The 16,792-nt window shown below is 45.7% G+C and overlaps 1 protein-coding gene across 5 annotated transcripts in view; it reads right to left on the bottom strand.

Annotated features, from left to right (window-relative positions):
- Nucleotides 1–16,792, bottom strand: part of ABLIM1 (actin binding LIM protein 1) — a 328,840-nt gene that overhangs the window by 115,524 nt on the left and 196,524 nt on the right. For all 5 annotated transcript variants that reach the window (XM_054033290.1, XM_054033291.1, XM_054033293.1 and 2 more), the window contains exons 5-6: nt 10,242–10,368; nt 8,721–8,814 (exon numbers count right to left, since the gene is read on the bottom strand). In XM_054033290.1, the coding sequence (XP_053889265.1) occupies nt 8,721–8,814; nt 10,242–10,368 (221 nt within the window). The remainder of the gene's footprint in view (nt 1–8,720; nt 8,815–10,241; nt 10,369–16,792) is intronic.

Below are 16,792 nucleotides of genomic sequence, written 5' to 3'. Positions count from 1 at the left end.
ATACTGCCTATTGCTGCCTACTGATTCATGTGTGTGTGATGGATGGTGGGTGACATTTCTCCTCTGCCTTTGCTACTTGCATCTTCAGTGGGATGAAATATTACACTCCTCTAAGATCACAGTATAATACACATCCTCCTTTTAAGAAATAAACTGAAAACTCTGGGGATTAATTAATCCACTTTTTGTTTTTAACTGGAAAAGACAAAATACTAGGTGCCTTTTCCCACTGGACAGATCTGGCTAGCCTGTGATGTCACAACCTTCAGTCTAACTGCTCATGCAAATGTGATGCTTTATGGAAAGAACAAGATTTGTATCCAGTCTGTGTCACAGGAAGCAGGAGATAACTCAACTGACTTCGCTCACTTGAAAAAACCTCTAGGTCTTGCTTTTGCTGGGGGAAAAACAATGCTGCTAAAGGAAACAGGGAAAATACTAATCTCTATTTGAAAAGGCTAAATCTAAATTAAACTATTAGATAGGATCTAGTGAGTAATTCACCCTCACTAGATGAGGGAGGAGTCAACTGCCCCTCTGCACCAGGTCTACAATATTCTACAAACCCTGGCACAAGGCTGCTTTAAGTTGCACTGACTAGAACAGCATCCTTTAATAGGCACCAGGTTTAAAACCAACCAAAGGAAGTATTTTTTTCACACAATGCACAGTCAAGGAGCAAGGAACTCCTTGCCAGAGGATGTTGTGAAGGCCAAAACTATAACAAGGTTCAAAAAAGAACTAGGTAAGTTCATGGAGGATAGGTCCATCAATGGCTATTAGCCAAGATGGGTAGGGATGGTGTCCCTAGGCTGTTTGCCAGAAGCTGGGAATGGGTGATGGGATAGATCACTTGATTGCCTATTCTGTTCATTCCCTCTGGGGCACCTGCCAGTGGCCTCTGTTGGCCGACAGAATCCTGGGCTAGAGGGACCTTTGGTCTGACCCAGTATGGCTGTTCTTATGTTCTAGGAACCATTCTGCCAACTAGGGATTGTTGCTTTGGTCCCAGTCCCTGCTCACATCGTTTCTGTGTCCCCAAACACTATCTCCCTGCCTGTAACCAGCCACGATATGCCCGATGCAGGCGGAGTAGGGGGGTGGAGGGAAGAGGAGAAGACAGGGACACAGAGCTGGGTGAGAAAAAGCTATGCCAGGTTTATGTCAGCCAATGTTTCCGATAGGCTAGGAGAATTCTTATCAGCCCCCCCAGTCCCCCCCCGAACTGATTTAAGAGCATCATCCCCTTTAGAACAATGCTTTTCTAGCAGTGCAAAAGGACCTTAGCAGCAGCCAGGAATTTAGCCCAATGTTTCTGTTCAGCATCACTAATTAGTGTATCTAAACTGGTCAATCACTCCATTTGAGTGCCGTTGGTTGATGGAGAGTGTTTTAATGCCTCTCCGTTTCTACAATGAGATTTGAAGAACTTTATTTGTGGATTAACCAGGTTAATAAAATATACTGTAATGTGTTTAAGCCAATCTCCTTATTGCAGACTGTGTATATGCCTCATTTGGCAAGATATTACTCCAAAGAGAGACTGCAGAGCTAGAATTGATATGCAAACTAGACACAATCAACTCCGGTTTGAATAAGGACTGGGAATGGCTGAGCCATTACAAACGTTGACTATCTCCCCTTGTAAGTACTCTCACACTTCTTATCACACTGTCTGTACTCGGCTAGCTTGATTATCACTTCAAAAGTTTTTTTTTTTTTTTTTTTTCCTCTTAATTAATTGGCCTCTCAGAGTTAGTAAGACAACTCCCACCTGTTTATGCTCTCTGTATGTGTGTATATATATCTCCTCATTATATGTTCCATTCTATATGCATCCGAAGAAGTGGGCTGTAGTCCACGAAAGCTTATGCTCTAATAAATTTGTTAGTCTCTAAGGTGCCACAAGTACTCCTGTTCTTCTTTTTGCGGATACAGACTAACACGGCTGTTACTCTGAAACTTGTCATTATGCAAGGCACTGCATTTAGCCGTATGGAATGGAAATCCATCAACCTCATGAAAAAACTCGTACAGATACAGACAGACATCATCTTCCTTTCCAAATGCAAGCAGATGGACATCATACCAAAAGGACTAAAGGTAAAAAATCCATTACAATCTACATATCACACAGACTATGCTGAGAGACTGTGTCACACACTCTCAAAGAAACTGCGAAACCACCTGATCAGCATCCTATACAGCAAACAGGGAAAGATTAAGAATGAGCTCTCAGAACTGGATACTCTCATAAGAAACCAACCTTCCACACAAATTTCCTCATGGATAGACTTTACAAAAACTAGACAAGCCATTTACAAGACAAACTTTGCCTCTCTACAAAGGAAAAAGGACACTAAACTATCTAAACTGCTACATGCCACAAGCAGCCACAACAGTAGTTCCCTTAACCCACCCAGCAATATTGTTAATCTTTCCAGCTATACTCTTAGCCCAGCAGAAGAGTCTGTCCTATCTCGGGGCCTCTCCTTTTGTCCCTCCAGACCCATGAATATGATACAGTTCTGCGGTGACCTAGAATCCTACTTTCGACGTCTCCGACTCAAAGAATATTTCCAACATACCTCTGAACAGCATACTAACCCACAGAATCCTCCCTACCAGCACTACAAAAAAAAGGATTCTGCATGGACTCCTCCGGACGGTCGAAACAACAGACTGGATTTCTACATAGATTGCTTCCGTCGACGTGCAAAGGCTGAAATTGTGGAAAAGCAACATCACTTGTCACATAACCTCAGCCATGCTGAACACAACGCCATCTACAGCCTCAGAAACAACCCTGACATCATAATCAAAAAGGCTGACAAAGGAGGTGCTGTCGTCATCATGAATAAATTGGAATATGACCAGGAGGCTGCTAGACAGCTCTCTAACACCACATTCTACAGGCCATTATCCTCTGATCCCACTGAGGATTACCTAAAGAAACTACACCATCTGCTAAAAAAACTCCCTGACAAAGCACAGGAACAAATCCGTACAGACACATGCCTAGAACCCCGACCAGGGGTATTCTATTTGCTACCCAAGATCCATAAACCTGGATATCCTGGACGCCCCATCATCTCAGGCATTGGCACCCTAACATCAGGCTTGTCTGGTTATGTAGACTCTGTCCTAAGACCCTACGCTACCAGCACTCCCAGCTATCTTCGAGACACCACTGACTTCCTGAGGAAACTACAATCCATCGGTGATCTTCCAGAAAACACCATCCTGGCCACTATGGACGTAGAAGCCCTCTACACCAATATTCCACACAAAGATGGACTACAAGCTATCAGGAACAGTATCCCTGATAATGTCACAGCTAACCTGGTGGCTGAACTTTGTGATTTTGTCCTCACCCACAACTATTTCACATTTGGGGACAATATATACCTTCAAGTCAGCGGCACTGCTATGGGTACCCGCATGGCCCCACAATATGCCAACATTTTTATGGCTGACTTAGAACAACGCTTCCTTAGCTCTCGTCCCCTAACGCCCCTACTCTACTTACGCTACATTGATGACATCTTCATCATCTGGACCCATGGAAAAGAAGCCCTTGAGGAATTTCACCATGATTTCAATAATTTCCATCCCACCATCAACCTCAGCCTAGATCAATCCACACAAGCGGTCCATTTCCTGGACACTACTGTGCTAATAAGCGATGGTCACATCAATACCACCCTATACCGGAAACCTACTGACCGCTACACTTACCTACATGCCTCCAGCTTCCATCCAGGACACACCACACGATCCATTGTCTACAGCCAAGCTCTAAGATATAACCGCATTTGCTCCAATCCCTCGGATAGAGACAAGCACCTACAAGATCTCTATCAAGCATTCTTAAAACTACAATACCCACCTGCTGAAGTGAAAAAACAGATTGACAGAGCCAGACGAGTACCCAGAAGTCACCTCCTACAAGACAGGCCCAACAAAGAAAATAACAGAACACCACTAGCTGTCACCTTCAGCCCCCAACTAAAACCTCTCCAGCGCATCATCAGAGATCTACAACCTATCCTGAAAGATGATCCTTTACTCTCACAGATCTTGGGAGACAGACCTGTCCTCGCTTACAGACAACCCCCCAACCTAAAGCAAATACTCACCAGCAACCACACATCACTGAACAAAACCACTAACCCAGGAACCTATCCTTGTAACAAACCCCGATGCCAACTCTGTCCACATATCTATTCAAGTGACATCATCATAGGACCTAATCACATCAGCCATACCATCAGGGGCTCGTTCACCTGCACATCTACCAATGTGATCTATGCCATCATGTGCCAGCAATGCCCCTCTGCCATGTACATTGGCCAAACCGGACAGTCTCTACGCAAAAGAATTAATGGACACAAATCTGACATCAGGAATCAAAATACTCAAAAACCAGTGGGAGAACACTTTAACCTGTCTGGTCATTCAGTGACAGACCTGCGGGTGGCTATATTACAACAGAAAAACTTCAAAAACAGACTCCAAAGAGAGACTGCAGAGCTAGAATTGATATGCAAACTAGACACAATCAACTCCGGTTTGAATAAGGACTGGGAATGGCTGAGCCATTACAAACGTTGACTATCTCCCCTTGTAAGTACTCTCACACTTCTTATCACACTGTCTGTACTCGGCTAGCTTGATTATCACTTCAAAAGTTTTTTTTTTTTTTTTTTTTTTCCTCTTAATTAATTGGCCTCTCAGAGTTAGTAAGACAACTCCCACCTGTTTATGCTCTCTGTATGTGTGTATATATATCTCCTCATTATATGTTCCATTCTATATGCATCCGAAGAAGTGGGCTGTAGTCCACGAAAGCTTATGCTCTAATAAATTTGTTAGTCTCTAAGGTGCCACAAGTACTCCTGTTCTTCTTTTTACTTATTAAGTGAAGGTCTCCAGTTAGTCTCTCAGTCTACTCCTTACTGACAGCAACCAGACATTAAAACTGATTGGGAAGGAGGTACAGCATACTTGTGGTTTGATTTTCATAGGCTATACAGGATTTTGATATTCGTTGCATACCAGGGGCTGCAGCTGCCCCCTGCTGTATTGCTACTAGTTATGCTACTGATTTATTAGCACTGGGTCAATGTCTGCATCTATGTTCAAGCAAAACTTCCACAGAATTACCAGAAACAACATGGTAAAGGTGAAAAGTACACCTCTACCCTGATATAACACGACCCGATAGAACACGAATTCGGATATAACGCAGTAAAGCAGCGGTCTGGGGGGAGGGGTCGCGCGCTCCGGCGGATCAGCGGGTCAGGCTCCGACACGCTGCTCTGAGTGGCGTGTTAGGGGTGGGAGGCGGGCAGGAGGCGGGTGGGCAAGCGGGGTGAGGAGGCGAATGGGGAGGTGAGCGGCAGGCAGGAGGGGGCTGAGGAGGCAGGCGAACGGGAAGATGGCAAGCAGGAGAGCGGTGGTTGGGCGGACGGGGGGAGGCGTGCCAGACAGATGGTGAGGAGATTACCGGGGAGGCGAGCGGCAGGTGGGTAGGTGCGGTGAGGAGGCAAATGGGGAGGTGAACGGCAGGCAGGAGGGGGCTGAGGAGGCAGGCGAGCGGGAAGATGGCAAGCAGGAGAGCGGTGGTTGGGCGGACGGGGGGAGGCGTGCCAGACAGATGGTGAGGAGACTAGCGGGGAGGCGAGCGGCGGGTGGGTAGGTGCGGTGAGGAGGCAAATGGGGAGGTGAACGGCAGGCAGGAGGGGGCTGAGGAGGCAGGCGAGCGGGAAGATGGCAAGCAGGAGAGCGGTGGTTGGGCGGATGGGGGGAGACGTGCTGGACAGATAGTGAGGAGACTAGCGGGGAGGCGAGCAGCGGGCAGGTAGGTGCGGTGAGGAGGCGAGCGGCAGGCGGGAGCGCTAGGCGGACGGTGAGGAGACTAGCAGGGAGGCTGATTTGTCCCGGGCCCCGCACCCCTCTAGGGATGGCTCCGACACACTGCTCTGAGCGGCGTGTTAAGGGTGCCGGGCCGGGGCCGAGGGATTGGTTAAGGGGCAGAAGGTCTCAGGGGACGGTCAGGGGACAAGGAGCCTTCGCTACCCAATATAAAACGCGGTTTCACCTATAACGTGGTAAGATTTTTGGCTCCAGAGGACCGCGTTATATCGGGGTAAAGGTGTATTCAAAAGATAGAGGAAAAGATACACAAAATCCCAACTTGAGTACATATGCTTAATGCTCTCATATATTCAAAAAGGTCCCTCAAATGGCTCTATATTTTTGCAAGGCTTTATGACTACTTAAGGCTTAGGCTCAATGAAAAACTCTAACAGTACTTTGTCACACATTGAGCTCTAGAAAATGAAACATGGTTTGGTCGCCCCAGCTCAACTTCCTCTTTGATTCCTGTTTCAGTTGAATGTTATTTCCTATTTTCAATAATAAACATGCAGCCAAAGTCACCATGAGAGAAACCAACCTCAGGAACAAAATTTGCATGGCCTTACTGCTCTCCATCCTCCACAGCCAGACTCCAACAGAGCGAAAGCCAGGACTTCAACTTGCCCAGGTGAGGTCTGGATGGACAGTTGAGGCCTGGCTGTGTTGAGCTTCTTAGCCACCATTTTCAAAGGAATTCATTCATTTAAGGCACAGTCTAGCTCAAGCTACTCTGAGGTTCCTTCAGAAAGGCAGGTTTCTTCTGAAGGATGCTGCATTTTCAAGCCAAGATGATCTGAGCTCAAACTTCCCTTATGCACAGTCATCGCAGTAAAGGCAGCCTGTTTTGAACAATACAGAAGAAAGGTAGCTCATTCTTACAAACTAGTCAGCCTCCAGCAGCCTCCCCTATATTACTTTGGTCACAGTGCCACTGAGCAAATTCAGCACTTGTACACAGTTTGTGTGTATCCCTTATACAGTAACAGCAAGGAAGCTATCCAAGGGCTATTTTTGTTTTTTTATTTATAAAGTTCCAGATCTCACAGTTTTCTCCTGTTAGCATTTCTCAATCCAACACTTCCTTTATCAGTGCATATTTAAATGAGAGGGCCCTTCTCCCTGCTCAAGTGTGGCCATATTCTCTTCTCACTAATTATCCAGGTGGGTCTCCAAAACGATTATGCGCATATTAGAAGGGAGGGAGACAAAGAGTCTTACTAATTGAATAAAGAAAAGATTTCATTTTAACTGAAGCATTGACAAGTGCCTGGGGTGTCTAAGCATCTTCTGGCTCCCTTATGCGATGGCAGCCATCTTGGCCAACGCACCAGGGATTGAATCAGAGACCTCCAGTGCTAAAAGCTTGAGCCGCGCTTTAATTAGAGCTGTAACAGACTGAACCTCTGCAGATCGGGGAAGAGAGATAACACCCCCTCAACAGTGGGTTACAACTCACTGCATTCATCTCTATGGCTGTAATGACGACACTATGAACTAGGGGTGCGGGTCCCCTGCTTGAGTACACATATTCATGCTAGCTCTTATCAAGCTAACATGAGTATAAACAGAAGCGTAGCTGTCGTGGCACAGACAACGGCAGTGGAGACATGGCTGACCCAGTTCAGGTGGGTTTGTACTCAGTATGGCTCAGTTGTGCCTCTGGCTGCTGCTACCCATGCTACTGTGGCTACACTGCTATTTATACCAGCTCATAATGTGGATGTAGTCTAAAGGGCAGACATTTTGTTACTCATAGGAACTGTATGACCAGGTCCTCATGTACACTTCCAACCAGTGGTGTGTTTTCGGAATTCTTTGCCCTCTTTCTTTCACCAACTAACTTTGCAAAGTAAAATCAAGCACATTTTCGGGTAACATTAAATATTAAGCGATACTGAAGCTAAAGATGAACCCAAGCCATGTACTTCAGATCAAGAACTGAACCCTAATCTGAACCAGTTCTTTCTTTACACAGAATCTATTTTCCAAAATGGATCCATGGAGTCAGGAATCAATTTTGCCTCTCATATCTAAACAGTAGTGTGTCCTGCCCTGGCGAGGATCCTCTGAATTTTGGCAGAGTTCCATCACCAAGTATCTCTACAATTATATGGAGAGCTCCGTGCCAAAGTATAAGGATCACAACTCTAAGGGCTACCATCATTGCCAATGAGAGACTAAGAACACTTCTAGCAGCAAGGGGATGCGTCTCTAACAAGAGTCACCCAGATCTGGTTAAGGAGCATGCTGAGGACATACTCCCCTTCATATAGTCGTGACTCAGGAGAAGGGATAGTTTGGGTGGAAATCCTGGCTTCTGTTTGTGCCTTCTCATACCTAAATTATTTAACTTCCTCTCAAGAATATTCCTCCCTTTCATGTTCTCAATATCATGCCTATCACCTTATCTCAATCTCCTCTCTTCCAAAAAATAGAAACCTAGTGTTCCTACCACTCTTCACAGCTGTCAACTAGAGAACATTTATTATCCCCATATGCGTCTCCTTCAGTACTTTTTCTAATCCTCACCCCAGCTACCCAGGATGCTCCAGACATAGACTCACCACCCACTTTGTGCAGTACCATACAAAAAAAATCATCTCACTGACATCTTCACAGAAACCAGGGCAATCAGTTCTTACCTACACTTTTTTTCCCCCCGGGACCTGGAATTTTTCCAAAGCACAACAGGCTAATTCTGCAGTCAATGGCAAAAATCCCACAGAACAAATTCTTTGTGTACCCTGCACTCTGGTGGGTAAACCCAGCTATTAAGCAATAGATTATATATTACTTACCTCTAGGACCTTCCCGGTGATGAACTGGTGACATGCTTCACATTTGACTCCAAAGAGAACCTGGTAGTCCTTTTCACAATAAGGGGCACCATCCCTGAAATAAAATATCCAGACGATACAAGTTACAACGCGGCTTGTATTCTTCCCTTGTCCCTAGTGGAAATGCCCATTGACAGCAAGAGGTGAATGGGGCAGAAACCAAAGTAGCTATTTTGCAGCTCAAATGAAAAGGCATTTCAGTTAGCACCATTTGGATCAACATTTAAATTGCCACAGAGAATAAAGAAGAGACGTTCAAGCACAAATCCTCTGCTGGTGTCAATGGGTGTAAAAGCAGCTGAGCTATGCCCCTTTACAGAAGATGACGATCCGACCCTTTGTCAATATTCTATCATACACATGTATGAGCCTGCTGCACCTCTATCCATTTCAGTAAATAAATCCTTGGTAATCTTAATAGCGTATAAATACAGACACATCAGTGGCATCATGACTGAGGAATGAATTAGAAACACCTTAGCCAGTTTAAAGAATTTATATGGTATCAGGCACCATCTTACAAGTTCCTTTGTTTAATTAGTCATAGATGCCAGCCTGTTTATATTTGTGCCCACTAAAACGAGCGATGAAAGGTTTGCATCAGTCATATACGTAGTGTCCCTATATTTTTTCTCCCCCGCTAGATGTTTGAAAGGGGTCTGGCTAGACTCCCTCCATCTTGCGGCTAAAGCACTCTCTCTCGGATTTTTCTCCCTTGCTTTGGTATGCTCCTAACTTTCTTCTTCATTAGTTCCTAATCTGGGGAAGGTAAACACAGTGTCAGGTCAATCACATCAATGTGTCTGGTCTCTGTTCTAGCAAAGTGAGAGATGTGCAGTTTCTTCCTTTCTTCTCAAGTTCACAACTTGAAAATAACTGGACAAAATGGTGAAAAAGCTGTGCCTTGGAAACACAACGTGGGTGTTCACACACCCCTCTCTTTGACCAGAAAAAGACATGCAACCCTCCTGCTCATAGTATTTATTTTACCAACTACTGTTAAATCACTGTTTTTCGTTACTTGCTCCAGCCAGCTTACAGGGAAAAATTCCCCTCAGGTCCCAATTCCAATATTCTGCTCCTACTATGAGTGAGGATTTCAGTGTACATGGTGATGGGCAACAGGGCACAGAAATTTTTTTTTACTGAGGGGTCGAGAATTTAAAAAAATAATAGCTGTTCAATGACTAAATTTGTCCACGTTTAATAAAGTGAGAAAAGCTCCACGTGTTCCAAACTCGTTGTCTCCTTTATTTATTATTGAGATTCTTAAAATTTTGGGGATGGGGTCTATAGCTCACCCCCCACCCCACGTCCTCCATTGTCTACCCCATGAATGATCAGCATGTGTCGACAGAGCAGGTTTTTGGAAGTGTGATATGCCCAGCAGATTAGAAAAGGAGAATTTGTCTGCATTGTACTTTTGGAAAGTAAGGATGGATTTCATGCCAGGCAACAGAAAAGACATAGGAGGCTGCTTACTTGCTGATGTATTCCCCAGTCAGGACCTTGCCACATGCCTTGCACTTAAAGCATCCCAGGTGCCACTGCTTATCCAGTGCTAGTAGCGCTTGGCCATTTTTTATATCTCTTCCACAGCCAGCGCAATCTGCAAATAAATATGTACATTCATTGTCAGTGAGTTGCTTTATTAATCTTCATTAACCTACCTAACGAACACCACTCCTAGGTTAGCCAGAAGGGGTCATTACAAGCAATGCGAGACACCTACATTCCCATAGGAGTCAGAATCCCCCTCCACCCTCCAAGGTTCCAGCCCGGGAACAAGGAACCACAGACACATTCTGCTCCATAACAAGCATACTTAAGAATAGTACAGAAGGCACTGTCACACCTTCAATGACGATTTGCAGCCAGTCCAGTCAGTCTGCAGATTTTATTACGAATTAACAAAATCTGCTTTCACTCACAAGAATGTCTTCAAGAGGAGCCACTGTTTATTTGTTTTTTTGCCATCAGCAAAGTCTCTGTTGCTTAAAGAAATCTATATATAGTAGGCACGGACTGGCTACTTCTAATCTAAAATTAAACGCTCCTCAGTAGTCGTCCTTCTCAGGCATTACTTTCCCCCCTCCAGATGGCAGCAAAGCACTAAATGTTAAACGGGTTCTTGGTAGGCAGCAAAACTTTCAAAGATTCAGGAGTGGTAAAAGACAAAAATTTTACAGCTAGATAACATAACAAAGGCTTTGGCAATAATTGCAGTATAATAGGGCGTATCCTCCTCTGTACGTAAGGAAAGGAACAACTCCCATAGGCATTCCTTATGGACAAAAAAGGACATTTACATGAGAACTTCAGTTCTATGTTTGGAGTCAACACTGAGCACTGATATATTGAGATCCTTTGATGGCAGGAATCAAGCAAAGAGAGCCCCAGGCAATGGCACTGAATGCCCTCTATCTCGGAGATGCCATGGTGTTTCATATCATGTTGTAGATCTCTGGCTCAGGGTTGCCATTCCATTCAAATCCAAAACAGTCAAAGCTTTCCCTATAAGGGGCACCCCAGTGGGCACTGAGATTTGAATAAAATGATATGCTGGGGCCCAGTGAAGAGTTGCAGACTTCCCCCCCCAGGCGCAATTTTGGTGGAGGAAGGGCTGGAAGGCTCATAAAAGTAAGAATGAGAGAGAAACCTGATGGACACAGGGAAAGCTGCAGGGAAGGAAAGAGGCTGGAAATTGTATTGGAGGGTGCTGGGTTCTAACTTGATACCTTAACACCCTGAGCTGAATATCACATCCTCACAATGACATCGAGCAGTTGAACATGAGTGTCATTAACAGAATAATGAAAACAGTTCAGCCCAATCACTGAAGCTGAAGGAATATCTACCCAATCTGTTAAACTCTTGATCTCTAGGCATCTCAAAAAGGTCATTGATCTTCAGTGTGCAAGCTCAATAGATAGAGGATGCCTGAAAAGTCCCAACCAACTCTGACAATGGTAGTTTTACCCCAGTGTAAATCCAGGCCTGCAATGAGGTTACTCCAGAGTTATGCTGGCGAAAGTGAGAGGAGAATCAGGCCCCATGTCACTGAAATGGACTATTAACTTTCTGGATAATAGTCCAAGCAAAGGAAAGCACCAAACAGATGCTGTACACTGTTACCATCCAGAAAGTGAGTGAGAGACACGGGGGCGAGGGGAGTTTGGGACCAGTGTAAGATGCTTACATGGTAACACATATGTCTGAGCCTCCTGACATTGTGTAGCAAAGACATGCAACATCAAGATGACTTTGCCCCACAGGACAAAGTGTAAGGAGTGGAACCAGGAAAAGACACTATGGGAATGACAAACTGATGGCCAGTAACTGTTCCCTCCAATTCTCTATGCCATTTAACACGCCACCCCATATACCTGAATCAGCTTTTTTGAGCCTTAATGTACAAATGCCACTCACTTATCACCTCTTATTTTTAACCAGCAGTTCCAGCTTTTTCATCCTTCCAGAGGCTGGATAAGGCAAAACTCTCAGACTGTTCTGTTCCTATCATAGCATGGCACTAGACTTGCAGTAAGTTTTTATTATTATTATTATTATCATTAGAAGAAGAAGAAGAAAATCCATTCTGCCCAATTAAGCAAAACGCCAAGATGTTCTGACCACAATGAAGACAATAGGCATTACAGGTGCTTGGCCGTGCTCAGGATCAGGCCCCTTCAGATTACGGAAACATTTGAAATCTAATGTTGTCAGTATAAAAGAACAACAAATGCATTTCATACTTATCTGGGACTTTCCCTCTGCAGATCGCAAAGTGCTTTATAAAGGTGAGTGAGCATCATTAGCTCCATTCATCTGATGCCACAGAGCTGTTGAGTGACTTGGCTAAGGTCACAGTGAGCTAACAGCCTACTAGACTATAGTTGCCCTGTTAACAGAAACATTTATCTCCTCTGGTGAAACAGCTGGTCGTAAATATAGAAAGCTGGCAATTCTCAGAGAGTACTTGAATAGAAAGGAGATAAATACAGACTAGGTTAAGGGCAGGAAACCATTTGTTCACGAAAATTCTACAAACAAGCGTCACTCGCTCCTAGTGCCTGTGTAATGTATGGCAACGAATTTGGGTGAAATACAGAACAGCGTGGGGGGGTTCACGCAAGGGCTCAGCAGGCACACGGGGCCATGATCGGCCACAGCCTCGGCTATACACTGGTCCCAAATAGGCCAGCATGTAATAGAGCTACAGTGGCATTGAGGCTGCAGGGTCCATGATTATGTGGATTCAGTGGCACCAACACCCAGTAGTGGCTGTGGAAAGGTTACACTGCAGCCCCACAGGGTTGAGGAGTTGCAATTCCATTCCCCTTAACCCCCTCTTAGCGCCCCACACAAGTCCAATTACTCAGGCTTTGGGCAGGAGCGATCAGTGTCACCCTCTCTCTGCACAACACAAGCTAAATACATCACTTCATTCTCAGCGTAGCTTGCCAGATGTTTGCATCTTCTGCAGAGTGGTAGAAAATGCAGGGGTTTCCGAAAGCTCCCATACACTGCACCCCCTAACAAAGGGGTCCTATTCCAACACACCTCGTCTCTTTCATGCGCTCTGACTAGGCCAGCTCAGACTAAAGAGACGCCCCTACATATTTACTCTCCATAACATTTATAGTCCATAACAATGCCGCATCTGAAGTGTCCAGAGAGCTAAAGCAAGTATGAGAAAAAGGGCTGTTGAAACATACCATGAATGTCTGCCTGAATGAGGGCAGTGGGGGGGAGGGATTACATTTTAAAGTGACACAGTGTTAAGATCTTCATCCCCCAAGCACCGTGTACGGCCTCGTTAGAGAGCCCTATGAAGCTGTACGTTGGGATAGTAATGACAGATGAGCTGCCATCCACGATGCTCCGCTTGTGAAGATCTGGACAGAAAATACATTTGCCTTTGCAGCTTCTGCATCACTCCCCACATCTGACAAAGAGTGAGGCATCCTGCACAGCAACTCATTTGTCACTGTCTAAATTAAGCAGTGGGTTTTTCCTCTTTCCCCCGCCTTGACCAATGGCAGCATAGCTTTCCCACAGCTTGCTCACATCACATGCAGCACTCCAGCGTGATGGGCTCTGAGCTGATACTGCTGCATTAACCCTGAGCATGCTGCATACAAACTTCACCCAAGGCTGTTTGGATTGCCTTCCCAGAAATCGACCAGTGAGTATACCCATATCTCCCGTAGACCTCACAAAGAGGTCACCCAGTTCTGCTCTGGCTTCTGCCACCATACCAACTGGCTGAGGCCTTGTGGGGGGAAGCATCCCTGAATGTACTATTCACCTCGCCCCCGGGGAGTCTGCACCGAGAGATTATGAGAATATGACTGCTCAGAGCTCCGGTATGAAACTGCAGAAAAACCTGAGGGTCTCTGGATTAAGTTTAGAAGTGTGAGCAACAAGGGTGATGTCGTGGTGGGAGTCTGCTATAGACCACCAGATCAGGGGGACGAGGCTTTCTTCCAGCAACTAACAGAAGTTACTAGATCACAGGCCCTGGTTCTCATGGGGGACTTCAATCCCCCCGATATCTGCTGGGAGAGCAATACAGCAGTGCACAGACAATCCAGGAAATGTAGGGGACAATTTCCTGGTGCAAGTGCTGAAGGAACCAATGAGGGGGAAGGGATAGCTCAGTGGTTTGAGCATTGGCCTGCTAAACCAAGGGATAGGAGTTCAACCCTTGAGGGGGCCACTTAGGAATCTGGGGCAAAATCAGTACTTGGTCCTCCTAGTGAAGGCAGGGGGCTGGACTCAATGACCTTTCAAGGTCCCTTTCAGTTCTAGGAGATGGAGATATCTCCATTAATCTTATTTTATTTTAATTTTTTAGGAGCAGAGCTCTTCTTGACCTGATGCTCACAAACAGGAAAGAATTAATAGGGAAGCAAAAGTGGATGGGAACCTGGGAGGCAGTGACCATGAGATGGTCGAGTTCAGGATCCTGACACAAGGAAGAAAGGAGAACAGCAGAATACGGACCCTGGACTTCAAAAAGGCAGATTTGACTCCCTCAGGGAACTGATGGGCAGGATCCCCTGGGAGAATAACATGAAGGGGAAAGGAGTCCAGGAGAGCAGGCTGTATTTTAAAGAATCCTTATTGAGGTTGCAAGAACAAACCATCCCGATGTATAGAAAGAATAGTAAATATGGCAGGCGACCAGCTTGGCTTAACAGTGAAATCCTTGCTGATCTTAAAAACAAAAAAGAAGTTTACAAGAAGTGGAAGATTGGACAAATGACCAGGGAGGAGTATAAAGATATTGCTCAGGCATGCTGGAACGAAATCAGGAAGGCCAAATCACACTTGGAGTTGCAGCTAGCAAGGGATGTTAAGAGTAACAAGAAGTGTCAAGGAAAGTGTGGGCCCCTTAGTGAATGAGGGAGGAAACCTAGTGACAGAGGATGTGGAAAAAACTATTGTACTCAATGCTTTTTTTGCCTCTGTCTTCACGAACAAGGTCAGCTCCCAGGCTACTGCTCTGGGCAGCACAGCATGGGGAGGAGGTGACCAGCCCTCTGTGGAGAAAGAAGTGGTTCAGGACTATTTACAAAAGCTGGACGAGCACAAGTCCATGGGGCCGGATACGCTGCATCTGAGGGTGCTAAAGGAGTTGGCTGATGTGATTGCAGAGCCATTGGCCATTATCTTTGAAAACTCATGGCGATCGGGGGAGGTTCCGGATGACTGGAAAAAGACTAATGTAGTGTTCATCTTTAAAAAGGGAAGGAGAAGGATTCAGGGAACTACAGGCCAGTCAGCCTCACCTCAGTCCCTGGAAAAATCATGGAGCAGGTCCTCAAGGAATCAATTCTGAAGCACTTAAAGGAGAGGAAAGTGACCAGGAGCAGTCAGCATGGATTCACCAAGGGCAAGTCATGCCTGACTAACCTAACTGCCTTCTATGACGAGATAACTGGCTCTGTGGATGAGGGGAAAGCAGTGGATGTGTTATTCCTTGACTTTAGCAAAGCTTTTGATACAGTCTCCTTGCCAGCAAGTTAAAGAAGTATGGGCTGGATGAATGGACAATGGTTCCATGACTAGTTGGCAGCCGGTCAAGCGGAGTGCCCCAAGGGTTGGAGTTTGAAGCTCCCCTACTGTGGAGATCCCAAGGGAATCCATGCCCCAGTCAGGTGCCAAGGCATCAGCTGGTAGAGAGACATGCAACTGTCACCCTTCTGCACCAGCATGGGGGAACATAAATCAGAGTGTGCATTTTTACTTAAAAAAAAATTAAATAAAGGAAGCAAACAGTCTTCATTGGAATCTTCACTCGCTGTTTAAAATTACATGTGCTTAAAGATTATGCTGAATCAGGTCTAAGATGAGTAGCAGTAAATAGCAGCACTGAAATCATATTGCAGAGTTGACTATTTTCACATGGCTCTCATACACCCAGGTAAAGTACTGATACAGTAACTCCTCACTTAAAGTCGTCCCGATTAATGTTGTTTCGTTGCTGATCAATTAGGGAAAATGCTTGTTTAAAGTTCTGCAATGCTCCCTTATAACGTTGTTTGGCAGCCGCCTGCTTTATCCACTGCTTGCAGGAAGAGCAGCCCGTTGGAGCTAGCTGGTAGGGGCTAGGAACCAGGGTGGACCAGCAGCCCCCCATCAGCTCCCCGCTCCCCTAAGTTCCCTTGCAGCAGCTGCCCAGCAGGCTACCAACTGCCCACAGTTCAGCTGTCCCTCCCTCCACTGCCTTGTGCTGATCCTGCCCTCTGCCTTGGAGCTGCTCCCTGGAGCCTCCTGCTTGCTGTGCAGGGGAGGGGGGAAACTAACGTCAGGGTGTCCCCCTCCCCTCTACTCCTGCCCCCCGCTTACCCCTTCTCCATATAGAGCGGGGGGAGACAACAGGGCTCAGGACGGAGAGAGCTGGCCGCTGCTGCTGTCTCAACTTCCTGATCTTTTTAAAGGCCATGTACTTAGAATATAGTGTCAGTGTATTTAAAGGGGCAATGCACATCTCTCTCTCTCTCTCTCTCTCTCTCCCACACACA

The sequence above is a fragment of the Malaclemys terrapin genome, chromosome 7 (assembly GCF_027887155.1).
Source record: "Malaclemys terrapin pileata isolate rMalTer1 chromosome 7, rMalTer1.hap1, whole genome shotgun sequence".
Lineage (NCBI taxonomy): Eukaryota > Metazoa > Chordata > Testudines > Emydidae > Malaclemys > Malaclemys terrapin.
The sequence above is the reverse complement of the archived record's forward strand: the minus strand, read 5'-3'. Positions and strand labels throughout refer to the sequence as shown.